This window comes from Onychostruthus taczanowskii, unplaced genomic scaffold (assembly GCF_017590055.1).
Source record: "Onychostruthus taczanowskii isolate IOZ18803 unplaced genomic scaffold, ASM1759005v1 scaffold12, whole genome shotgun sequence".
Lineage (NCBI taxonomy): Eukaryota > Metazoa > Chordata > Aves > Passeriformes > Passeridae > Onychostruthus > Onychostruthus taczanowskii.
In genome coordinates, this window is record NW_024498351.1 from 3707163 (window position 1) to 3722129 (window position 14967).

Genomic DNA, 14967 nt, shown 5'->3' on the forward strand with positions numbered 1-14967 from the left:
ACCCCTAAAAAAAATGGCTGGGTGTGGAGGAAGGCAAGAGGCAGAAAAACCAGAATACTCAACAGGATGACTTAAGAGAAGACTACGTTTTTCAGCTTGGAAAAGAGACATTTGATAGAATGGAAAAAAAGACAGGTATTTATAAAATCACGAAGGACATACAAACTGCAAACAGAAATGACCGCTTACTAATTCTCGCTAAAGTCCTGAACAGCTTGCAACAGAAGTCATCAAGAAATCAAGAATCACCTCCTTTTCAAAAAAAGAAGGGTTGTTTTCTTTCAGCAAGACTTTTAAACTGTAGAATTCTCTTGCCACAGAACACCTTCAAAGCCAAAAGTATGACAGCTTTTAAGAAGTGAATTAGAGCTTTCAGGAATTTTATACATAAATTGCTATGCAACACAGTTCAAATGCAGCCTCTTTATCAAGTTCCTAAATTACTGATTGCCATGGGAAAGAAGGATATATTCAAGGCTTTTACAGTCTGAGATCATGAGCTTCATTTCTGGAAAAAAAAATGAGATATGCGGATCTTCATGCTATGCTGCAGTCAGACTGAAGAAACAAATAATTCTTTCTCCACAGCCCAACATGCAGAACAGTCACTACCCTGACATCACAGCATTCCTCCAAATGCACATTGCAGAGTTCACCACTCATCCACTATTCCAGGACAAAATACAACACTGAGATACAAAACCACTTCTCATTAGCTCTAGAAGCAATTCACAGACACTGAAAATGCATCTTCCTGACAGATAAAGCAATCCTAGAAGTCATAAATACTGGAGAATGCTATTGATTGTTTCCAATGCTTCAATAAATTTAGTCCAAAAACCGATTACATAAAGCAAACAGTGTTTTCAAGTGTAATTACTTGGCAACTAAACAGATCTGCAGACTGAATACATAGCAAGAGATGGTCAGTGAACCAGCTGAGTACTGCTTACCAAGACCTTCCCTTCCAGAAGCAGAACACAAAAGCGACGGCCACCTAGGAGAGTCAATACTGCTGCCATACTCAGCACGCCTCCCTACACTGTCCTACAGCTGCAATCAGTAAAACAGAAGAAAAAGAACTCACATGAGCTATTTGCTGTCTTACAGTTTCCTGGGTGCACAGTCTGGTGAGTCTTCATCAGTTCGCGTACACTTCCTATTTCTACACAAGCTTCCCCCAGTGGCAGGGTTTGTACCTATTACTCTAAACCCAGCACAGGAGCTGAGCACCCACAGTACCTTTAGCACAAATATAGACACTCCATTCCAACATCTGCGCTAGACACAAGAGTATTCTACTGCTGGAGTCACTACACATCTTTTGCTGGTCTTCCTACTAGGCTTCAATGTCTCAGATTTTTCTCTGAAAAATCATTATTCATGAATGTGCTGCATCTCCACACTGTTCAGTTATTGCTTTTTCCCTTTTTGACATCTAAAGTGACCAAACAAAGTGTTCTATACTAGATGTGATACAGAAAATATGCGGGCTGGGGTAGCAAAGAAGAAGCAAAGGAGATAAGGTAAAGTGGAAAATTCTCACTCATTTTATCATTCAGAAGAAGATGCCAAGAGTAGGTAGCCAAAAATGAGGTTAGAGGACTAATTTCTACACAGTCCATCACTTTTCAAATAGACATCCAAATTCAGGAAAAAAAATATTCCAGGTTATGTCAGGATTTCCTGTTCTTCAAACAATGCTTTTTAAAAAGTATCCCTTGCTTGTTTAAAAAGCAGTGCTCCAAGGATTTGTTCTTTGAATTTTAATTTTTTTTTAAACAGAACAGTTTCTTCCATCATATCAGTTGCAACAGCATACACTTAAGGTGTAAACAGCAGCACTGCACAATGTATTCCAGAAAGCTATTAAATATTCATAGTCTGAATTCATACCCTAAAAACATTGTTGCACTATCCCGGTGTAAAACATTCCTGTGTAAAACATCCTCCTTCAAAAGACTTTGAAATTAAAGCTGAAGACCTTAAAATGTAAGTTTTATATAAAACTGCTGGAAAGAAACAGTAATTTTGCTGAAGACAGCAAAACATGCTTGTCCACTAGATATAAATTGCAAAATCACTACACACATGAAAGAATACACTTCTTTGTCTAGACTCATGTCCTATAAGTTTTACAGAATCAAGTAAATCCCAAAGTAGCATCATACTACAGCACATAATTATCTGGTGACTGGCGCCACAGCCTTTAGTAAGAACTCTCACCCTGACAAATGAAATCTCTGACTGAAGTACAACATACATGGAAAACTGTAACTAAACTGAGCAGAACAGATCATGCTTGTTTGTTTAAAATAAATTATAAAAAATGCCCCAAAATTCCTCCACAGCTACTTGCAGGCAGACTGGAGAAGAACTGTGTGTAGTGGTACAAGCCTGCTCACTGCTTCCAAGGAACTCTAAAACTGCTCCAGACAGCAGAAGAGCCTTGGGATTTGATCAGTAAGTTCTACATGCTGAACATTTACATATACATGGATCACACCCTAAGTTTAGCATCAACGTTTAGTCACAGATCTAAGGTGTGCACAGAATACAGAATGAAATTCGGCGTAACACAAGCCATAAATTTAAGCCTGTACTTCCTTTCACCAAGTCCACAACTTCTTGCTGAATTAAGACTGAGCTTTAAAGGTACCATCAGTTCATTGATGACAGAAATTAAATCTAAATATCTTAAATCTCTACCAGCACTGTACATCAAAACAGATGTATCGCAGAATCTGCCTCTTCATCTGACCTGCCCCAACTCCTCCAGAGTATCAAAGTCTTTAGACAAACCACACAAAGCAACACTACCCATGCTGCCTTGCCCTGCCAAATCCCAAAACCTCTGTCACAACCAATCCATAAAGACAGAATGTGCTGCTGCACCCTTTCCTTCTCTAATACAAGGTTTCGAAAACAGAAAAAGACAAATATTTTCCGAAGCAAAAGATCAATTTTCTATTCAGCCTCTTACTGTCAAACTTTCTTCCACTTAATCTGAATTTTCAGTCAGCAGTTCCCAAAATCAGGCTGACTCAAGCACAGAACAGACCAAAGTAATTACTTCCTTTAAGTCCCATACTAGACTCCAGTTACTGACTGGAATTAAACTTACTTTTCTATTCAACATTGTCATAGTCGACTGTTAATGGAACCTACTATATCAATGGATCTCTTCCCACATACTGCTGCATAATCAACTATATTCAATTTCTACAGAATATTTTCCATGTTTTACCTTGCATACAGAGATTAAATCACATTGCTTGTAAAAAGAAGAAACAGACTGAAAAATTATATTCGTGTGTTTCCTCCAATTTTTTTTCACTCAATTTCTGGTGTTTATTTTTAAGTAACGACTTAAATATTGCAATAAAGCTAATGCAAGATTTCATTCTGTAAGTTTTGTAGCTTTCTAGAAGGAATTCTATGTAATAAAACTTTCAGAAAAAAAGACATCTGTTTTATTGCACTTACAATTATCTGAAAGTCTGATAATTGTGTCTTGTCATCTGGGTTACAACACAGAATGTATAGTTCATAATCTTAACTGAAGTGCCTAAAAGCTTTCCTTTACACTTTTGATTAAAAAGAAATGGTGAGCAGATAATTTTATTCAGGTTAGTAGATGTTAGAAGAGTGTAAGCTCAAGAAACTGCTCTGAGTGTAAAAAAAATAAAAATAGAAGTTCCCATTTAGAAACAAAGTACTACTAAGTACAGAAAAAAACCACAGAAGTTAAAGACATCCTGACTGAAAAGCTCTTTGTATTTCTCAACAAATTTTAAACAGTTGAAGAGTTCCATTTTATTTGAAATTGCTTTGGCTCCAGGCTAAAAAACACATACTGAAGATAGATCACCACTGAATAATGGTGTCCTGTAAATTGAACTGGAAAGCTCCAAAGGACTGAGTTGTTTCTCCATATGCATGGAATGAAAGGTTAACCATCTTCCTAACCACTACTACAACATATAGAGCATCCAAAGAAACAAAGACTTTATCTAGTAAAGCTGGTTTTCCTGACAGCAACCAGGAAAGACAAACCTCCATATTCCAGATTTTAAATACTGCAATTTAACAAACAAGGAGACTTCATCCAGTCTCTCCAGGATAGTTTTTCTGATCTAAGTTCTGCAAACTTTGTATTACAAACCAAGAAAAAGTTAAGTTACTATCACTATATCTACCTGCTAGATTGAAAGTAGTTCACTTTTAAAACAAGCAATAGCTTTCATCCCAAGTTCAGCACATAAACAATTACAGCTTCACAAAACATAATCAGGTAAAATTTCAACACTTACCAATACACACATCTATTTTCCCCTTGATAGCAGCCTCATGCAAAGGAGTGTAGTTCCAGTTGTCCCTAGCATTGGGGTCTGCCCCCTGACACAGCAGCAGACTGACCACTTCTGCGTGGCCAAAGGAGCAGGCGTTGTGCAGGGGTATCAGCCCTCCGTCATCACGAGCATGAACGTTGGCTCCTGTCTGCAGCAAGTGCTCTACAACATCCTTCCTTCCAAAACCTGCAACAGAACATATTTCTCTTCATTTGTCTGGCAAAACAACATGACTTAGTACCTAAAACTGCTCACTCTCAGCTCAGTGTACATTATTCATGTCCCTCATCTACTTCTTGGTTCATTCCACCATAAAGTCAAACTCTGTTCACCTGCTCAAACAACAGTGGGCCAAATCACTTACAGTCATGACAGAAGGGACCTGTATGGTATCAGAACCTGCCACTCTGTCATTAAGACATTCTACAAAGGCTGAGCATGCTGAATGATGAGAGGGATGCAAGAAAAGTAACAGGAGCACCAGCTGTACCCTCTGTTACATACACCCACTAGGGTTTCCACTTTAAACCTCCCTTCACTTAGCCAAAAGCTTTCATACAGTAATAGTTAACAGACAACCTAATTACTAATATTCACAAAAGACACATAATTCTTTGCCAAATTTTCAGAAAGTTTGGTAAAAAACTGACTTCCCTGAAGAGGTGGAAGAATGCTTTCCCTGGCAAGTACAATACATCAACTAGTCAGTTTGATCAGTTTAAGTGCAGCTGAACTGTTTCACCCACCACCCAATTAATGACACTTTATCCCAAAATAGCAAGAACTCCTCCAAATGCCAATTCCAACCTCTGCAAAGCTGCTATGTGCACAGTTTAACTTATGACATAGAAGACTTAAGATTCTCATTAGGTGTTTTTCCTCCTCCTTTCACCTCCTTGATTTAAGAACAAGACTCCAAAAGGAGTTAAATTTTACAGAAGTGTATAATCACAGGTTAAGCACACCTGTAGGTATCACCAGGATCTTAAGCAAAGCTGGAAAGATGCTCTTGTTAAATGCAATCCCACTTGTTAGAGGACTAAACACAGTTTACATGGGAATAGAAGCCCTTTAGGTAGAGGAGCACTCTTAGAGACACAACCTTTTCAAAACAGTTTTATGCTATAAGCAAAGGGAGAAAGAAATCCAAGCTAAGTCACTGTGTGTCACTGCTTTACCACAGCACACACCAGGATCAGGCTTCTTCCCTAAGACTTTCCCAAGCATTTCTCCCACTTCACTACAGAAAACAATTAAACTGAGTGATTTAACTAAGTAAACTAAAAATCCTTCAAGATGGGAAAAAGTGCATGTGGTTCAGTATTACTGAAGGTCTAAGATTTTGCATTTATATCCTCTTGTAAATTCCTTCCAAAAAGTTTTAAATGGGAAGGAGACACACTGCACAAGGTATTAGAAGATAATACACGAGAACATGTTACTAGCCACAAAGAAAGCAAGTTGAAACTTTCTACTAAGTAATACACTTGTGACACTAACAGAGTTCATATACCACAAATGCGGCCAAAAGCATAAAGGAAAACATTTCAAAGTCAAGGCCAGTAATTTATTGTTTCATCTTTTTTTTTTTTTTAACATGAAAATGTGTGCATTTCGTGGGCTCTGAGGCTATAAGACTGCCAGGATGTTTCCTAATGGACTAATTAATTTGCATTATTCATTGTATCCATATGAATCCAGCTGAAAATTATTAACCCCATTTTAAGTCGCACAAGGCAGAATTAAACAGTGACTTGGCTTTTCAAACACCTGTGTGAGGTCAGACATCTGTCCTATGACAAGGACATAGGCGACACCTGCAACAAGTTGAGTCAGAGTAGTTTCAGAATGATGTCTCAAGCAAAGCTTTCCAGAGCAATGTAATCTAATTTGCTCTACATCACAGCACAGGTGGAGTGGTTGATTCAGGTGTCTCTGCACAGAGTGGAAGCGTGTCATAAGTTACCAACTATCTCTTGCCATTTCCTGGCTCTCCCTCAAGGAACACGCAGTCACTACTTAGATCAGCTCTGCCTCTGCAGTTGCTTATCTTGCTTATATATGTCAAAGTAGCTTGTATTTTTAGGATTAACAGCTTGCTAGCTGACAAACCAGCTTGATCAGCTCTCAAACTCTGACCACTGGCTGCTTCCCAAGTGAGACCCCTTTGCTTTCAGGACTAAAGCTGTATACTCCAGAAATATTCTAGAGCATAGCTATTTATGCTAGCCTTCACAAAGTGATTAGACTTCCAACAGTTATTACTAGTGATATCAAAGGCATGCTTAGAAAAAAACTGCCTTCCCCCAACAGCTTTTTGCAATTACTACACACATAAGCAGAAAGAAAACAAGCTCTATCACTGATGCTTCAACAAGTCACCGTAAATCAGGTTTCTCCAAGCCTGAGCTTCTATGAGACCAAGAACACTCCACTCTGTGATCCCAGTTCCATAACTTCCAGAAGGCCCTCTGGGAAGCTTCTACCTCTTCTTGGTACAGAAGTGGGCATAAAGCCAATATTATGCCATATATAGCATAAAACTGTTTTGAAAAGGTCAGCAATTAGTAGTAGTAGTTTCTATATCCCTGGGTAAAACACTAGAAAGAGAACACCTGTAAAGCTAAAAGAACGTGTTGCACAAGAATGTGCAACTAATCAGGAGCTAACTTCCTGATTAAAAAAAAAGTTTAACTTCCCCTTAAATGGGTGTGGAACTGGACAAGCTTATGACTGTGGCTATATGAAGAAAGTGAGTAGGACTCAGCTTATTTCTACCACGTCCATCCACCTAGTCACTTCTGACAGAGTCGCTATTATTAATGATTTACCAGCAAGGACTAGGTCTAAAAACATATGAACCAAGGTGTCAGCAGGAAATACATACATATCCTTTTGTAGGGCTCAATGTTGTTTCAGAAGGGACAAAGCAAGCCTGTTCCCAAGCTGGCTCTAGGAAAAAGCTCAGATTTCAGACAAACACTCACAGGAGTCCTCCCCATCCAGGTAGATTAATGGCAGAAAAGTCACAGAAAATGAGCTTTGGCATGTGAGTGCTCTGCATGGAGGATGACACACACAGAGCCATGAATGCATCACTGTCAGCCTGCTTCGAACACAATGGACCAACACAGGCACTTCAACTCGCAAACCACAGAATGATGCACAGCATATAGCTTAGGCTGAGAAGTAAAGGCACACCATCCCAAACAAACTGCACCGACAACGTGACACCTCATCACAGACTAAAATCACCCAATTATTAAAAAAAAAGTCAATATCATTCCCAACAGGAAAAAAAAAATCTACCTCTCACATACATAGAGAAAAACCAAAGCATTTGGTTATGCTGACAAAAGTGGTATTTTATCAACTATGTGTCAACAACACCATCAAACACAGAATTGTCAGGCCAGTTTACAAGAATAGAAAACACTGTCATTACAAGTATTTTCAGCTACTGAGGGGCATACAGTACAGTAAATATGTTCTTATTTTGGTGAAATAAACAATGACAGTTCTTTCTCTAAGGAAAAGAGGTAACATGTTTAGATCAAAGAAATGCAGTAGAAAGACGAGTGAAAAAGTTTGTCTCACTCAACCCAGTTTGAAGAAGAAAATCACTAAGCAGAATACAGAATATTCCAGTAAAGAAGGTGCAAAAGTACAAGAGAAAACAAGTTACTTCTAGCGCAAGTTAACAGCTCAATTATTTAATGCACTCCTTAGGACAGGATGACCCTCTAATAACATTCAAAAACTGGGTTTTGTTCAGACAATTGCTAAGCTACAAACTGCAAGTAGAGTACTCAGAGAAGTATCATATGAAGAGGGTAGAGTTTATGACTCTTCCCTAGGTAGAGGTTACTTTTGGCAACCAGTATAGATAAAAAGTTAAGTCAAACATACCTCTGTCCATGCTTAGCACCGGTGTTTTTTAAATTTTTTTTAGCAAGCTAGTTTTTATTGAAATAAACTGAATGTAAAAGCTATGCATACATTAATACCTCCACTTAATTTCTTTTTTTTTTATACATGTTTTAATGTTACTTAATCACTTTCAAGTCTTTAAAACCTGCTTTTTGGGTGCTGCTGGACAACATCCAAAGCCTGCACTGGTACCAGACACAAATATCCTGCAATCCATAAACAGCAGTTGAGACAGTACTGAGTTTTCCTCTTTCCAAGCAAGGAGGATGAAAGGAAAATTATGCTTTGCTCAACCTCTTCCCGCTTGCAAGAAAGGCCTCTATAACTGTGATATCACCTTAGTATTAATTTCTCTATTAATAGCTAACCAAAGCAGGTCAGATTTATTCAGCACACTACTTGACACTTCAACGCAGAGCTGAAGAACCACTTCCCCTTTATTTAGTTGAATTGGCATTTCAGGTATCCCAAACAGAGAAAATGTGGATAAAAGTGTTGCTCCAATTTGATGTGGCCATGCACAAATTATCTGGAAGTGAATAATGGGCAGGTGACTCCAACTCTTAGAAACAGATTCAGACCTATCCCCAGATTTTAAAACAACTGGTAACACATTTCAGCTCTTGTCTTACCGCCAGCTTACATCTATGCCAAGCATTCTGAGTGCTCTCTGAAGTCCCTCTTTTTATAGTCCTGCCACAAGAAAGGACATAAAGGTGATTTTCAAATCAGAAACCTTACAAAGCTTAAGGAAACCCAAACTTAGTAATTTTTACAAGGAACTATAACTGGGGAAGTTATCCTTCCCTATTACAGTGAAAGAACTTAACTGCTTGGCATTGCTGCCAAGATAAACATCTGAAAAAACAGCTGAGAAGTCAAGTACCCGGTGGGAGGGGGAAGGAAAAAAAAAATTCAGTCCCAAAAACGGGAAATGAAGAAGAAATTAGAAGAAGAATTTCTCTTGCACAAATCACATCTGAAGTGAAACTCTATCCATCTAAGAGTTTAGCTTCAAGAAGTTTGAAAAAAGCAGTTTAAAACATGACATCCTGCACTCTCACCCACCCATGCCCCTACTGAAGGCCATACAATTCACACCTAGCTATGGCTCATAAACATGGGCTATTATCCACAACACAGCTTCCCATACACAGCAGACTGCTATATGCTCATAAGCAAACAAGTTTTATATTACCTTTGGCCCACAAAGGAGATCAAATCAACACACTGCATCACTGGCAGGTATGCACTGCTTAAGATCAGCTGCATTCAAACAACATGCTTGCTTACAAGACTTTCCAAAACACAGGATGTCAAGATCTTTGTAATAAGAAATCTGCCTAATGCTCTTACATGTCTAATCCACTGGCACCAGATATGCAGCAATTTGAGATGAAATAGGTATTGTATTTAAGGAAAGTATTTAAATCTAGAAAATGGGAATTTGTTAGGTACAAGAACTTAATCTGCTATTTTCCTCATGCTACAATGAATTACCTTCCACTGCTATTATAGTAACATCTTAATAACATTATCAACTTCCAAAACTTTACCCCCTCATGTAAGTTTTGTCCATTTCTTCTCTAATCAGAGCAGACATTCCCCGCTGCAGCTTCAGCACTACAGTTTGTACAGGCACTGAAGTTACAACCTGAGATCTCAGAATTTTAGGGGAAGCAGCAAATCTAACTTTAAGTCTGAATCCAAAATTAGCAGAGCAGACTCAAGCCTTCCAAAACATTAAGAACTTCATAAACACACATGCAGTTGGTGCCATCATTATGTTCAGGGTTCAAAATTAAGTCCATCTCCATACCCCAGAAGTTTGCTGTGTTTTAAACTCCGCTTGCTTAAGCCCCATTTCAGCCGTAGAGCTCAGGGATCAGAGAAGAAAGAAAAGGAAACAGCTCAGGACCAAAAGTTCCCTTAGGGGCATTGTCAAATGCTCCTCGTACTCTGAAAATGAAAACAAACCCATACAATCTCAGGGTGTGTTGCCTAACTGATAAATTGTACAGCACTATTCAGAGTGCCAGGCAATATTGTGCCATAAAATGTTCATTTTGCTACTGATTTCAACAGTGATTTAGAGCCACACACCAGCATTTAAACACTGATCACTTGATACAGACTTGTTAATTATCTTAATTGTACCAGTGTACCACAAAGCTCAAACTAGATCTGTATGCTTCACTAGGTAAGGTCCAGTTCTGTAACACTGTGGCACACCTCAGAGAGCTCTCAGACTGACCACAGACCTAGCAACTGCACAAGCCCTGAGTTAGGAGTAATGATTTAAAAGACTTTCTTAATTTTAGTTTTGTCATTAATTTTGTGTGCCTTGTGCCCCCAGTAAAGAATATGCCTTGTAAGAAATATTCTTTTTGGGAACTGCAGTAATCTGTTACAGTTCTGTTTGCCAAAAGGTAATATTTACTTCCAGTTAGTCTATACTGTTAGACCTTACTGCTAAATTGCTTTTATAACACTAGTTCTGATCACAATGACATTTCTTGTCTGCACAAAGAGGTGCATTCTTTCTGGGGTGCATGTGTAACTTCTACAGTTCACTGTTCCACTTGATTCCTTTCCCCAGCCTACTCAGACCACAAGAGATGCAGACATCAACCAGCAACCATACCGAAATGAAAGAAGTTACAAAGTACAGGGCACCAAAACTGATTCCCATGAAGTGCATGTGCATCACAGAAGTCCCTGAGCTGTCACAACACAGGTGAAACCCTTACTTCAAGTCAACTCTGTCCTGACTTTCAGTTTCTTGCTTCCTAAGTCCACAAGTTTGCAGCAGCCCATGGATATCAAACATAGAGATCACTGTCCATACTTTTAGATCTTAGTCTCTTTACGCTCCCAGCATCTCCTCTCCCACTCGTCTCACCCAGAGGAAGGGGATTTAACAGCCACCTCCCAACACCCTGTACGAAACGCCGCCGGGGAACAGAGTGTGCTCACACTCTTCCAGTTTAGCCTTGCCCACTCCCGAATCACCGGGGCGCTGGAGGCCCCCTGCCCGAAGCTATTCCAGGGGAACCCTGCTTGTCCCGCTCGCTGTCACTGCCCCGGCCGGGCACGGGAGGCCCCGGTACCCACCGGCGGCGAAGTGGAGCGGCGTGGACTTGCGCCCCGCCATGTCCTTGGCGTTCACGTTGCCCGTGTCCACCAGGCGCTTCACGCGCGTCACGTCCCCATTCCTGCAGGCCTCCAGCAGCTCGCGGAACGCCCCGCTCGCCGCGCCCGGGCCCGCCGCTTCGGGACTCTCCGCCGCCGGGCTCGACGCCGCCGACGACGACGCGGACGAGGACGACGACGACGAGGAAGAGCCGCTGGAGCTGCTGCCCGAGCCCGGCGGCGGGGCCGGCGCGGCGGCGCCCGAACCCTCCGCGCACTCCGCGGCCGGGGGCCGGTCCGCGTCGGGGGGCGCCTGGCCGAGCCCGGGCGGGGCCGGCACTGCCAGGGAACCGCGTCCCCTCCGCGGCTGCCGGTGCCGGGGATGGGGCGGGACGGCGCCTCCTCAGGCGTGACCTCGGAGAGGAGGGAGGGCGCGGTGTTCCCCTGCGGAGCCCGCTGTAGGGGCGAGGCCGCGTTCTTCCGCCCCCACGGCACGGTCCGGCTGCGACTCCAGAATCTGGGCAGCTGCTTCTTCACAGCCGCCGTTCGTGTCCCAACTCCAGAAGGACTTTGCAAGCTAATTGCAACGCCCCATTGTCAGATCCAAGCTTTGCGAGGTACTTAAGAGGCATCGGTGTGGACTTTTTCAGCTCAGCGCCGGCTTTCCACAGTTTGTTTCACCATCCAGGTGCTTTTGTGGCATCAGTGGCAAACAAATCACATTCCTTTACTGGCCACGCCAGAGGTGGGTGGGCTGCCCGGCCCCCATGGGTAGCCAGCGCTTGGCCTGGCGCTCACCTCCCTTCCCCTGCAGGCGATCCAGCCGCCAGCGTGGCTCCATAGAATCACAGAATCGTAGAATGTTATGGGCTTGGAATGGACCTTAAAGATCATCTAGTCCTGATATCCCCTGCCACAGGCAGGGAACACCTCCCTCTAGACCAGGCCATTCAAGGCTTTATCCAGCCTGGCTTTGAACACTACTTCGTTCGAGTACAGCTCCTTTCCTAAAGCCAGGAAATGATGGAGTGAGACCAGGAGAGAAAGCTGATGGAGAAACCTAAGTGAAGCCTGGCAGTTCTTTAAAAGTTGATTAGCTAAGCTGAAAGGCCACTTCTTCACTCATTCCAGGGAGGAAAGCAGCGCTGGCACAGAGCCCATTGGCCAGAGCAAGGCAGTCACTAAAAAGCCACATGGAGCAAATGGTGGAGAGAGGCCAAGTGGGGAACACTCCCTCTGCTCAGAAACAACAGAGCATGGAGAGGTGGAACAGGAAGCTGGGAAGCTGGGGCAGCCAGGCAAAAGGTTACCCAGGGTAATGAGTGCTAAAAGATAGGGAAGAGAAATCTAGGGATATCAGGGACCAAAACATGCCCTCTGTAAGAATGAGCAGATCTGAACAACATAAGCAGAAGCATTTAAATAAGAATTTTCGTTTGGATTTGGAAAGCAGAAGAAAGCTGAGATCACAGTTCTCCTGGCTTTCTGATATCTAGGGATGATATAAACACCAATTACGGTTTAAGTCAGAAAGCTCCAATGGCTATCACTGAGAGATCACTTACCTTAACTATAATCTGTGAGAAAAGGGAGATTCCATTGACAAGAATAATATCAAGAGCAACAATCTCTGGAAAACTCTCAGTACACCTGGTGGGGAAGCAGCCACAGGTCAGAGAATGTGAAGAGTGATGAGCAATTCCTGTTAAAAGGAGGGAATATGGCCAAGGGAAGCCAGCCTCATCCTAGCAAATACATCTGCCTTAGCTGATGGTAGCAAAAGGGCTTTAGGAAGTGTTTGCATAGCACCATGGGATGTGCTGAAGAAGCACTGACAGGTCTAGTGCTGGGATCACAGAAAATCAGAAAATAGGAATTCAGAAGAAATTGGGATCTGGTTTAGTGCTACTAAGTACCTTTCTCATGGTAATGAGAAGGGAGGCACTAAATCAGTCCCCACGACTAGTGGAGAAGTAAATGAAGATCCATTTGAATGTGCCCAGCTCACTTCTTGTTTGTGCCATGACTTAGAAGGCATAGGCCTTGACCAGGCACTGAGAGAGCTGAGAGAGCTCAGCAAGTCCTCCCTGGCACGTGTCCTGAATATGGACAGCTGCTGCCTTTCATTTCAAAATTCCAAAAGGACTTTGCAAACTAATTGCAACATCCCCCTTTGTCAGAACCAAGACATTTAAGAGGCCAGAGCATCAGTATGCACTTGTTCAGCTCACCACTGGCTTCCCACAGTTTATATGTCACCCTCCAATTGCTTTTGTGGCATCAGTGGCAAAAAACCCTCATATTCCTTTGCTCTGTCTATATTTCCCATAAGCCAAGACATCACTTTTATGAAATGTATTGGTATGCAAACACTTATTCCACTTCCTGAAAGAATTAGTCTTCCTGCCCCACAAGTACAGCCCCACTGCTCCCCTACAGAGGGTTGAGGCAAACAGCAGTGCTGTTCATCCCAGCCCTTCTCTTTCCCCCACCCAAAGCATGTCCAGGATCCCTTCAAGTGCTGCCATCACCATTTGTATGTGGCTTGTTAAGCCTTGGAGTAGATTCATAGCACTCCTGCAGAAATGGTGGGCAAAATAGTGTGGAGAATGCAGTTCTGAGCAAAATGTTATCCTCACAGGATTTCTACTTAAGGTTGAGGAGGAACATGTGGAGGATCTTTTAAAGCAGTCCATTGCTTGTTCCCCAGCCAGCAAGTGAGCCTTTGGAAACAGGACTTCTTGAATTGGTGCCAAAGCAGGACCCTGGGGTTTTTAACAAGTGGGCTGTGTATCTCTGGTGGTGCAGAGGGCATGCAGGCTCCCAAAGGCCTGCCAGCCTCACTCGCTGCTGCTGCCAGAGCCTGTGAGCTCTGCACTGGCCCACAGCACAGCCTGCATCCGCTTACCACAGCAGCTATGTGCGTCTGTTGGGCTGATTTAAGTTCATCTCCTGTCACAAGCAGCTGGTTACATTTGCACCTCTTGTCCTGCAAGGGCCTAAAATACTGTTGATTACTCAGTGCTTTTTGCCTGACCCAGGAAGAAGGTGCTTTACATAGAAATCTTATTAATGATGCAGGTGCAGGGCGCAGTAAAGTGGAAGCACTTCAGATTTCATCTGAATAATTAAATTCCATCAATAGGATTTTGCAGGACTACTATTTAAAATTAATAACTGCAAATGCAATTCTGACATATAATGGAACCCACTGAAATGGGATTTTTTTTTTATTTTTTTTTTTTTTATAAAATGCTTTATAGATTTCCTGGCAATTTTACAGCCACCTGCCTGTAAGTCCCAGCTGATCCTGAGCAGCAAGAGAGGGGTTTGGTGTGGTTTCTGAATATTTTTAACCTCCAAAAACTAGGAAATTACTCCAAAACCAGCATCCAGCATGCTGATGATCATGTTCAATGGACCTCTAGTAAGCTGATGAGTAAATTGAGAGGAAATGAGGAAGTCATGTTTGGAAAAATATGTCTCCTCTGCCTAAGAAGATGGAAAGATAAGGGATCATCTAGATCTGTACCAAAAGCCACATTTTCTGAGA

At 42.0% G+C, this 14967-nt stretch overlaps 2 protein-coding genes across 2 annotated transcripts in view; one reads left to right on the plus strand and one right to left on the minus strand.

The window, feature by feature from the left end:
* TNKS (tankyrase) overlaps window positions 1-11746 on the minus strand; it is a 128493-nt gene extending 116747 nt beyond the window's left edge. The window contains exons 1-2 of the mRNA XM_041395832.1: window positions 11397-11746; window positions 4314-4538 (exon numbers count right to left, since the gene is read on the minus strand). Coding sequence (XP_041251766.1) covers window positions 4314-4538; window positions 11397-11436 — 265 coding nt within the window. The 5' untranslated portion in view covers window positions 11437-11746. The remainder of the gene's footprint in view (window positions 1-4313; window positions 4539-11396) is intronic.
* A 2167-nt stretch (window positions 11747-13913) lies between these two features.
* MFHAS1 (malignant fibrous histiocytoma amplified sequence 1) overlaps window positions 13914-14967 on the plus strand; it is a 37946-nt gene continuing 36892 nt past the window's right edge. The window contains exon 1 of the mRNA XM_041427802.1: window positions 13914-13950. Within this exon, the coding sequence (XP_041283736.1) occupies window positions 13914-13950 (37 nt within the window). The remainder of the gene's footprint in view (window positions 13951-14967) is intronic.